Source organism: Taurulus bubalis (genome assembly GCF_910589615.1).
Source record: "Taurulus bubalis genome assembly, chromosome: 20".
Taxonomy (NCBI): Eukaryota; Metazoa; Chordata; class Actinopteri; order Perciformes; family Cottidae; genus Taurulus; species Taurulus bubalis.
The window spans coordinates 10,458,181-10,470,699 of record NC_136608.1 but is presented as its reverse complement, the minus strand read 5'-3'; the positions used below and the strand labels follow the sequence as shown (position 1 = coordinate 10,470,699).

The 12,519-nt window shown below is 40.4% G+C and overlaps 1 protein-coding gene across 1 annotated transcript in view; it reads right to left on the bottom strand.

Annotated features, from left to right (window-relative positions):
* The window catches only part of cacna1c (calcium channel, voltage-dependent, L type, alpha 1C subunit), a gene marked incomplete at both ends in the record, with an annotated part of 182,224 nt that overhangs the window by 105,921 nt on the left and 63,784 nt on the right, over positions 1-12,519 (bottom strand). Inside the window, one exon of the mRNA XM_079235729.1 lies at positions 12,234-12,339. Within this exon, the coding sequence (XP_079091855.1) occupies positions 12,234-12,339 (106 nt within the window). The remainder of the gene's footprint in view (positions 1-12,233; positions 12,340-12,519) is intronic.

The window sequence follows — 12,519 nt, the reverse complement described above, 5'->3', positions numbered from 1 at the left end:
GCACTACCCATAAGCCACTTCTACTTGTGCGATCACGCATAAAAAGAGCACACGAGGAGGTAAATGTATGATACATTCAGCCATTTGTTTGTTTAGGACAATATCATTTGCTCTATTTAGAATTGAGAACATGTCACGTTCTTGACTGATGCAAAAGTGTAAAAATCCCAAAGAGGTCATTTAGACACGGTGTCGCATTACGTAGCTTTTCTAGTAGAGAGAGCATTTATTTTCATGCTCAGTATTGTACATAAGTTGGTTCCATGAAATGTTATCATTGCCTCCTTAATGTAATGTATTTCCTTTAGGAAAATCAAAGTGGGACAAGACAGGGAGGGATCAATCTAGAATTAAACCATCGGCTATTAGTTATGGAGAGAAAGGCCCGGGATGATTATCAAAGCTTCCACCCACTAATGCAGCATGAAGTCACCGCTTAAGATTCACTGTTTTCCAGTTTTCAGGACCAATTTCTCGGGACCTTTAAACAAGTGTGAAATATTAAATTTAAATATGTGAAAACACCAAATCACTGCTATTGAATTGACTGTAGCTGTTTTCCCCAACTCTTCATCTTTTCTCTGTCCAGTTCTCTCCCTCCATTTCACTGAGATCCTCACTTCCCTCCACTCGTTCACTCCACCTCGTTTCTCTTTCTTTTTTCCTCTCATCCTCTCACCTTTACATTCTAATAACACTTTACAGTACACATATGTTAACTCTTTCCCTCCGTTATTGTTACCTCTGTGCCCCCTCTCTCTCTCATCCCCCCCGTCTGATACTCCGTCACTCTCTCCATCCATTATTCATGGCGCAGTCACAGTTGGCATTAAAGGACCTCACAATATTGCTACGGCAACAACGCGACAGTAGGAGCCGCATTGGATCATGGGAAACTGGGTCACCTCGCAGAAGCGGGACGGTATGAGGGGTGCAGCGGAGAGAGGTCGCACGCACACACAAACAGTTTATTCAAACTACAATTCAAACTCAGGAGGATGTTGGATTAGATCCTGAAAAGAAGCAAAGGTTAGAGGAACTTCTGAATAGTCAACAAAACATGGAATGTCAAACCTTTATGCATTCAATTTGTTTGGAACAATGCTTTCAAGGCAACTCTGAGGAGGATTGAAACCTTGATAGCAACTATTTGCCATGTAATAAACAACCAAATTGACATTATCCGTCTGAAGTCTGGAGAAAATTGTTCATGAGCGCAATGCTTTCAGACAGCCAACCGTCGAAGCTCACACGCTTTCACTAGAAAGGAAGTTTTCACAACTTCCTAAAACAGACACTCTCTGGAAAACTGGTTAACATCTTTGTAAAGTACATCCGATTTGTATTTAAGGGGATGAAAACATTCTGAAGCGCTGGTCTGCTCCTTAATGTCTGCTGCTGTCTGTCCATATAATAACACATTCATTTTCATACCTATTGATTCCACAATAAACACATTTCCGTGAATAGATGTGAGTGGAAGTAGCACTTTACAGTATGAGCATAGCCACTCTATTGATCATGACCAATCTGCCTCCCACCAGCCTCTCAACAATGAACGATAAAGACCCAGAAGCAAACGCTAACTGATATTCATCTTTTGATGTGAACTCACTGTAACACTCCACATGACTCATCGCAAGAATAAAACAAACACTGGCGCTGCTGACTGCACGTCAGGTGGGCCTAAATGATGAATGTACAAAATATAAGGAATTTCTTTCCAATATTGAGCACAATCCACATCTTAATTAACTCAAAGCTAAAAATCCTTTAAGTGCATCTCCTTTGTGGTTGGTATAGATTTAACGATGATGAACAATATGGGAAAAGACTTACCTAGATTCACCTCATTACTGCATTTAATTAAAAAAAGCATGTGTCCATATGCTATACGTTCATGGTATCACTCTCAGACACACACACACAAGCAGTCTGTCACATGTTCGCCACGCAAGAAAACGGAAACATCTGTTTCTATGGGAACAGATGCCCTTTGCCCTTTGATGATTCAGGCAAAACACACACACCACATTAATAAGCATGCAGGTGGTACACACATACATTATGCACTCACACACGATTTTGTTGTGCATCATAGTGACACGCCTTATCACCAGCCGGAGCTTCAATGGAATGTGTATGCTGATGTGAACCATCACCTTGTTTGTGTTTGTATGAGCGGGAGCCATAGAGGGAGGGAGGGGCTGTGTGTGTGTGTGTGTGTGTGTGTGTGTGTGTGTATGTGTGTGTGTGTGTGGCTGCCAGATCCCAGACCAGATGGCTAAATGTCAGTGAATACCACACCAACATGACAGCTACTTCTCCCTGACAGAACCAGTACACGCTGCAACACAGCATCACCTATTAATTCAGTGAGCAAGAGAGCTGAAGCTTCTGCACTGGATGAAATTTTAACATTTTGCTTCCCATCTTTGATCTCAGGACATCGGGAGTCATTCTCAAGCAGGACCATCAGGTCCACCGTCACAATGACGACAGTGTAATACTGTATGTACATCACTGGAATTGCGGATGAACGATGCTCCAAGTCTATTATGGACACGTCTGCTTTTTCCTGTTGCTTCTAAATGTCAATTTGTGCACCTGTTTTTAGTTTGAAGTGCCAAAGAAATCGACTGACAGGTTTTGCATTAAGCTCGGTAGAGATTGATGGGAGGCCTTTTAGCTGAAAGGAGCTGGTGTGCAGTTGGCTTTACTCTGGTGATGTCACAGCAGGCTTTAATGGCTGGTCAAATATTAGCCTGGAATGATGAAGACACATACACGCACATGCACACTCACAGTACACATTACACCTGTTTACCACCCTAATTTGCCCAGAGATCTACTGTGCACTTCCATTACCTGTGTTGCCATGGCTCTAATGTTTGCTGTATACGCAATTCGTTGTGTGTGTGCCTAACACTGGGATGCCAGGGAGGGGATGATCCTACACATAAAGCTCAGATGTTACTAGACTGAACATTAACCATGTTGTGACCAAGAGAGGAGAAAAGATAAGGTAGATCCATTGGCATCACTCACTACTATGTACTTTATATGTAAATAGTGCCGCCATGAAAACCTCTTTGTATAACCCAATTCTCCCTGTTTACTTTGGAATACACACACACACACACACACACACACACACACACACACACACACACACACACACACACACACACACACACGAGAAATCTATTCAACATTGTATTTATTTATTCTAAAAGAAAACAAACACATCAATCCAATAATCTCAGCTTCAGCGTTAAATAAAGAGCAAAGTCATGCCGAGAGGCCGTCTTCTCAGTGGTGGTTCTCTCGTCACCGTCCTTGAGGGGAGCACTGTGTCTGCCCACTGCTCCTGAATAGTTGAGATGGGTCAAATGCAAAATTCCTCATGGGGTTTTTCACATTTAAACTTAGCATTTGGACTCAAACTAACCTCTGAGTGCACAGCAATCTTAATAATATACTCCACACACCACATTGCTATTTTCTTTTATGTCGTCTGTATACTGCCATATGCACAGTTAAGACTAAACAAGTGTTAAACTGGGCTTTTTACACTGTATTCCCACCTGAGTTTTTGCTTTGTTTAGACCTGCCCAGTATGAAATAGCTTTCTGTTTGGGAAGAAAGCATACCTTGAAAAGCCACTAAGCTCAACTGTAACGAGAATCTTCCCATCTGAAATGGGGACATTAAGACTGACATCGCTCCCTGTGGTAAGGTTGCACCGAGAACTCTGAGTTTCAGTGATGGACAGAGACATTATCTCTCTCTCTCTCCTTCGCTCTGTTCGCTCTGTGGGAGCTGTAATGTGGGTCGATGTGAGGCAGAGGACACTTTTAGCTCAGTAAAAATATCCCGCTCTATCTCTTTCTCTTCCTTCTCTCCCTCACTGCCTCTGTCTCACTCGCCTTTACCACTGGCACATCTGGAGTTTCATACAAATGATCAAAAATTCACCTCAGCATTACTAGCCTCTTTCAGACAGTTATGTAATGTTCATAATTATTTCCTCGGCGTAGGCTTAAGGGAAACTTTATTTTGTTTCATAAGGCTCATTTGACCTGATTTAACATGACTTGTTTGCCAAATAACTCTAGCGCTGATTACCAATGCGGCATCGCACGAATCCACATGAGACCATACATGTACTGTCTTCCCAAACATAAATACTAGGGCTGTGTATTGGCAAGCACCTCACGATACGATACAATGTTGTTGTTTTTTGTATGTATCGATAGTCGGCGCAGACATATCGATATTTTTGCACAGTCTCAATAAATAAACACACATATATACAAACATAGCCTCAACGTTGCAGTGATTTGCAGGTTTGTAGTAAACGGAGAGAGTTTGCATTTGACGGGACCGTTTCCAGGGATCTGCTATGGAGTCATGGGATCCATGCCTGGGACAGTCTCCACATAAAAACTTAAAAATATTGAAATGCTTTTTTTAGTCTGGACTGGCAAACACATACGTGCAAAGGCAGACATGCAAAAAGTACTTTTTTTATGGGGGAAAAAGAAAAGAAAGATAGAGGTTGTAATGTTTGTTGAAATCCCCCTCCTTATCACCAAAATGGGGCAATTAAAAAAAGGGCTGAAGTGAGAGAAGAGGAAATGGCATTGTAATGAATGTGGTGCTAGAGCTGCCATCAGTTACAGTCTTCATTATTCACTTTTATTTTAGGTGGAGGAGAAGAGAGAGGTAGAGGAAGAGAGGGATTGACTGAGACAACAAGGAATATTCATGTTGGGCTAATTATGTTTTGTCAATTCAAAACAATTATACACTGATAACACTAAAGCAGTTAACAGAATGATACGCTTCAGGCATATTGTATGTTAACAGAACATTGAAGATCTTTCAAAGAGGGAGACAACAAAAATTAGTGAGCAACAAAAGTGCCAGGGTCTAACTTTATGCTTATAAGATTTTATAAGATTTAACCTGGAAAAATCCCCCTCAATAAGGACACTAAATCAGCTTTGTTGTGTAAGGATGCAATAGTGGTTTTATTTCCTGTCACTTACTAACCACAGTCCATCATCACGCCCAAGTGGTTTTGTACAACCTAACGAATACTAATCAATTCAAAGACGATCTAGTTAATTAAACTCTGCTGATGGAGATTTTCCGAAATTTCCATTTGATATTTGTGATATTTAAAAGAAATAGGAGAATTAAAAAAGAGAAGATGATAAAGATATGATGGTAAAGCAGACAAACTACTCCGCTAATAAGGTAACTTTAAATGTAGAGTATCCATGTTTAAGGTTCATTTTCAGTTAGAATTAGTAAAATGGCTTCAAAATATGGAACAAATGAAGCTGAAACCAAACAGCACGCTAAAGTAGTAACTCTGGAGTTGGAAAGCACCCATGTCTCTGACAGAAATGGTAACTGGGGTATTCTTTGTTTCCTCAGGGAGCTGAAAAGGGAACAGGATTTATAATTTCCAAATAATGACTCCCCAGGCTCCAGCATGGTTAGAACTTGTTGTACTGCAGAAAACTTGCAAGGGATTTGAAGTTTCCCATCTGTGTAAAGGGCCCTACTAATGTGTACACGACCAGATAAGATACTGTATCTCTGTCTGTGCATATACTGTATATAAGACACACACACACACACACACACACACACACACACACACACACACAATCCTATGGGTAAATGTACTAATACATGCATACAATCCCACTGTAGCTATTCATACACCCACACAAACCAGCAGCCACACAAATACACACACACACACACACACACACACACACACACACACACACATATCTACATCCTTATCTGGATGCAGCATGAGCGGCAGCATGAGCGGCAGCATGAGCGGCAGCATTCCACTGCGACTATTCGGAGGTGCACACACACACACAGACACACACACACCGTCACATCACACCATCACCACAAGAAAACACAGACCGACATTGTTTAGATAAGTGAACGTACAGATAGATGCTGATCGTTCCTCTCCATCTATAAATAGACACTCCTAACAACCAGCAGAGTAGCACCCAAAGGAACAGCACGTTAACTTGATCCTCAACAGCAGAAATGACGGCGAGAGGAAGGGAGAGGCAGGAGGACATGAGGAGACAACATTTGGAGTAATATATTGGTAATATAAGGTAATATTGGTAATAGGAGGTAAACAAACATCTGAAACAATCTGAATCCACTTTAACAACGAAATAAAGTGCCTAAAACATGTTCATCTCCATTAAAAGTCGTTGTGTTCTATTGTTTTACAAGATTGAAACGAAGTAGATTAAATGTGACCTTCCTGATCAACACAAAGACCCTTAAATCTTAAAGTGAAAACGGATCTCTCGAAAGTGATCTAAATAAACTCCACATTCCAAAACAAAATACTTGTTTTGCATAATTATTAAAGCCTTTTAATTGGAAGCATCTAAAGCATCACTGGTGCAGCTAATTGGTTTTAGAAGTCACATGATCAGTTATAAGGACATCCTTTGTGTGTCGTCGAGGGGTTTTAATTGACCGAGTATAATTGCTGTATCCGGGGGACGCTTTTGGTGAGTTAAGAGATTTAGCAAAACATACACCGAATGACAAAGGAACACTCCACGTCGACGAGGTGATTGAAAAGTACCGATCAGGGGATGGATACAAAATTTTTTTTACAAGTCACATCATCCCTCGGAGTACAACCAAGTTAAGGAACCAAAAGCGTAGCAGTATCAGCTGTAATTCTGTCTAGTTAAGGTTTGGCAACTAAAACTACTTGGTAAAGGATAGGAAAACATCTCCTACATAGTAAAAGAAACCTGTGGAGACTGTTGGGAGGACACAGGGTGCTAACTACACTGTGTTGAAGTCACACATCTATATGATCACCCTGGCCTCCACTCTAATGCTGCGAGTCGTCTGTGACTCATACAGAAAGAGGACACTCATAATTGCACAGCCACAAGAGGTCACTTGACAAATGTGATCAAATTGTCCAACTCAATTGTTAATGTGAAAAGAGTGAGACCTACATTTAAGACACAGAGAGAAGAGTAAGTATCTCTGTGTGTGCGTTTCCCTCTAAAAGTTGCGTTGTTGACTGAGGGTTCACACGCCTACTGAAGAGCCGGCAGCTAATACATCTATCGCTGAGCATCCTGTCACCTACTGCTGACACGCACACACCTCATCACACACAAACGAGCAGCCGTGAACAACCAGGAACTCAAATAAACACACATCTATGACTGACACACAAGTATGGCTGACACACAGACTACACCACTACACCAGCTCATCCATCCTGATCGTGCGCACACACCAACATCATCTCGAACCTCAATCACTGTGAATCCTATTAAGTCTCATCATTGCTTATGGGATTTAGTGTCAAAAGTGTGCGTTTATGTGCATGTGTGTGTGTGTGTGTGTGTGTGTGTGTGTGTGTGTGTGTGTTTTACATCAACCAGTGTCTAATCAGGTGTATTGATTAGTTAATTGGTTGGTTATGACAGAATGATTCTGTATATCTGAAAGTATCCATGTTGATCTGATTAGGTGGAGGGATGACGGGAGCGTAAGAGGGGGAAAGTGATGTGGGAAGAAAAAGGAGGGAAGGGGAGAGAAGTAGAGGAGGAATAGAACGGCCACAGGGAGACACGTTTTTTTACTTAAGCTCTCGTTAGAGAAAAGCCATTGAGTTTTACCTTCTTTTTTTAACGAAAAGATGGGTTACCTGAACTGAACTTGCCAAAGTGCAGCATGTATAGACCTCCCTGGGAGAAGAGACTCTCAAACTTTGGTTCCTACCCTTCTTTCCTCTGTAACCAAGGACAGATGAGGAGCATCACTACGGTTACCATATCCATGACAACCTCTCCCGCTGCTATTATTGGGCATGTCGTCAAGGAGACAGAGCGGCACATTATGGGATGCAGACAGAAATAGAAATCATGTACTGGAAGCGATACAACAGATCTCTGCTGTTGCATAAGAGAGACCTGTGCAGATCTGGTGAGGTGGGGCCAGATTGATTCGAAAGCTCAATCACACTTCGGGTCAGGGGTAAAAATAAAGATACTGAGCCACAGCCTTGATGCAGCAGTTTGGTTTATACCCCATTGAAAGATCAAACTTTGCATAAGCCTGTGTAGTTTATTTGCAAATGATAAAAACTGGCAAAAGAAGGAAATAAATAAATACTGCGTGGGTGAGCAAACAAAACCACAAGGGGCTAAGCACAGATTGTCACCCCAAATAAGTAAAGTAAAACAAATGACAACAATGCTTAAATAATGGGGGATGGCGGGACACAAAAATGTGAAATAACACAAGAGGTTCAGGGTGAGCTGAATTACAAGAGCTTTGATGCAGGGAATATTTAAAAGCCTCCCGTGGCTCGGACTCAGTATGTTTAATGATGGTTACCTCACAGTGTGCTGCAGTGGAATGCAGAGGTAACAACGCTGTAAGAAACAACCAAGAATAGTGTTGAGACAATGTTCACACAAGTGGCTGGGTTACCTACTGGTAAGACAAAGAGGTCACATTCTTCTTAAATGAGCATGAGGCTTAAGTTGGTAGGTTAGAGAGTGCTTAAGCCAAATCGTCACTGTCTGGATAAACACATCATCTAAATAATGAGATTCACCATAGACACTCTGGCTAATTAACCAATGGCATGTAAGATGAATTCTGGCAGTATTCTGTATATATACAGAATATATATATATATATATATATATATATATATATATATATATATATATATATATATATATATATATATATACAGAATACTGCCAGAATTCATCAGTTTAAGTGTACACTATATTTAGAACATGCTCACTGCTTCAGCTTGCCGTCAGACAGGCCTTTCTGACAGGGGGCTGAAGCTGGTATCTAAGCCACCAGACTCATTAGACAAAAACTGTATTTTTACCTCGCAGAACACAGGAGTTGCTGGTCTACAGCTGCCTCTGTTGGTCAGTTTGTTTGTGCTATTGAGTCATTTGTGTAATTTAAAAAGGGTAAGATTCACACAATAACACAAACAAGTCGGTGTTCTGCTTGGTAAAATTACTGTTTTTGTCAATGAAGTTTTGTGTCTTTTAAGTGAACGTAAATAACAGCTTCAGATCCCTGACGGAAAGGGATGTATGACAGCAACGTAAATAATATTCTACATATAGCGTTCACTTAAAACCTTTGGAAATCCAATCCCCCCCTACGGGTGGCAGACTGAGCGATTGTTATATAAAACTGAAAATCATAGCTTGTGTTATGAAAAAAAGCCCCAAACTGCTGTATTTGGATGTATTCAACACCATAAGTAATATGCAAGTGAAATATATGGTTTGGTACATGAAAAAAATCAAATGTCACTGTTACGTGTCACAGATATGCGCAAATGTGCCCCAATGCAAATTTTGGAAACCTCGCCTGAATTTTCTTTGTACTAAACCCTCTCTAACTTTTTTCTGCTTCACTTTATCAAAGTCAATCTTTGCAGAGAGAATATTCACATATTGTGCTATGATTTGGGTTAGAGTTATACCTTACAGCTGCATCATTTCAAAGAAATAATCATCCTGAAAGTGCTGTTTTTCTAGGCGGACCTGAAACCTTTAAATGTTTGCTGTGTGTCATCTTCATTTACTCTTAACTAGTAACCTATAGACTGATATTTACACAATCTCACGTGTGTACCTTTTATTTTAACCAAAAGTATTAAAATAGCCCTAGTGCTTGCAGAGATACACCCTTTTTAGTTTAGGTATGCAATTTTTGAGCAGAGACCTAAAAATAGGTTGTTTTCTATTGGTTAATAAACTGATTGAGTTAGGTTTTTAAAGGTTGGTCTTTCTTCTTTTTTTATTCCTTAAACTCGTTTTTTTTTTTTACAAATAAACACAAGCAAACACAGATTCATGGCTCAACCACGTATTTAAGCTTCTAGTCCATCTGCGCACTGCTTCCTGTCTGTCAGAAGGTTATAAAACTAATTGACCACAGCTGTGGTGGTGTTGAGTAGGGTGAGTGTGTATGTGTGTGTGTGCCTATGTGTGTGTGTGTGTGCGTGCGTGTGTGCCTGTGTGTGTGTGTGTGTGGGGGGGGGGGGGGTCACCGGTAGGGTCCAAAATAACTCTGCAAGGATAGATTACCTGAAAATATGCAAGGCCAAACTTTTCCAGTCTAGACTGTCCACTAAAAACATGTAATCTGTGTTTCACGTGGTCACTAACACTTGATCTGTAAAGCCTTTCAGGAAAAGTAATTTAATTGCTGTACGTAGGCCTCCTACAAAATTCAGAGAGAGATAAAGAGAGGCAGAGAGAGTGGGTGATGGACACAAATTAAGAAGATGAAAGCATCTGCCATCTCTCAGTCATATTTACTCTTCTACTGACTCATACCTGCTCTGACACTAAATCATTCAAGGAGAAATCAGAGGGTATGTACACAGTGAAGCAAATTAAAGCACGTTTTATTTCTCTACTCATCTACATGAAGTCTGCAGTAACTTTATGAATAGGCAATCTGACTGGTTTCCTATCAAGAGTTGACAATAAAACTCACGCATGAACATGTTGACATGCGTGAGTTTTTATTGGCATTTTGGCCATCACCATCTTGGTTTTTGGCGCTCGCCATCTTTCTTTTTTTTGCAACCAGAAGTGACATAAGAGGGTGGTAGTACAACAGAACGCAGTAATACTTTTTAGGCCACAAAGTAATTAACTTTCATGAACTGAAAACACACAGTGAAAGGGTTTATTTGTAAGACCAAAACACAGACACATCCCAGACTGGACAACGTTGTGGTAGCGACCTGTCAATCACCGTAAGGCATACGCTTTATGATCTATTTTACTCTAAATGGGAGCATAATTTACTAAATGCTGCATTGAAGACTTGAAACTAGGGATTGAGACATAAACTCTTATTAAATCAGGTGAGAAGTAGAATCATTTTCTCCTTTTTCAAACTTATTTTTGCAACCAAAGGAGTCGCCCCCTGTTGGATATTAGAAATAATGCAAGTCCATAGGCACAACAGGCAATCTGAAAACCATAGCACAGCATGATCTATCAAAAACAAATAACGCTGGCAAAATCATTCTTAGAAAACAGGAGAGACAGAGAGACAGATGCTACATGGCCTCAGAGGGATTAGCGTCCTCCTCCCACTAATACACTGGCAAACATCTGCAAGCAAACACAAACGTAAAAACACACATATATTGCACAGATATACGTAATCATATTGATTTAAAGCCCTGTGATCAACTGGGGATCTGTCCAGCGTGCCCCGCCTCTCGCCCAATGTTAGCTGGGACTGGTTTATCCACAATAAGTGGGTATAGCTTACGGATGGATGGATGGATAATACTAACACACTGCTTTACACACACACAAACACACACACAATCTTGTGAGCGGCCAGGTTAAGGTAAATAGATGGAAAGTTTGGCAAGAAGCAGTTAGAAAACCGGAGTTTTGAAGCAACATATGTCTTTGTTTTGCTTTACTTTGAAAAACATCAAACGTAGTACATTACACTAGATGACATTTTGGGAACCACAGAATTCATTCCTCAATCAAATCAACAATTTTCTCCTCAACCAATTTGTTTTCTGTTGCCCACAAGAAAATTATGCTTTCCCTTTGAACAAATCAACTCACATGGCTTTATTCAATACAACTCAAGAGTTTTCACTCAAAATGACTGAAATCCTCAATTTTCTTTAGGCTTCAAAGTGGAACATTATAATCAACAACTCTGTTGTATCCAAACAAACAATTATAAGAGCAAATGAAACTCAGAGAAGATAATATTCAAAGAAAGACTCAGTTTTTCTTATTCCTTCCTACTCTTGTCTTTTTTTTCCTCCACTATTTTTTACTTTCACTCATTTTCCTTTCCACCTATCCAACCAGTCACAGTGTAATTGAGTAATACCCTCTCTGGCCTCTTACACACATGGCAGAAAATCACTCAGACACACACTAGAATCAGTTGGATTTGCGATCATGACATGCCGCTCAGTATTGCTAATTAACCAAAAAATAGTTTGATGAAATGTTACAGAAGTCAACCACACACCGAATAAAATGTCAGTCACGGAAATCCATATGGGACACGCAGGTGTCAGACCACAAGAACCAAAACCAAGAAACCAAGTCTTCCAACGAGCGGTTTAAATATTTTAGATTACTCACCAGGTTGGAGTTGGTGGCGTTTGAGTCATCCTCGGGGAAAGGGATGTAGACGGCTAAGGCCACACAGTTGGCAAAAATGGTCATCAGGATGATGATCTCAAATGGTCTGAGAGGACAGTTAAAGAATATACATACGGGAACTGAGTACACATAAAACAGGTATAGAGACATTTACACAGTGGAGATACTTTACCTGCTTATTCTTTCTTATTGGCATTTTAAAATAGCATTTACAAGCATACATATGACACACATCTGGTGATAGGACAACCAGCAGTATTAATGT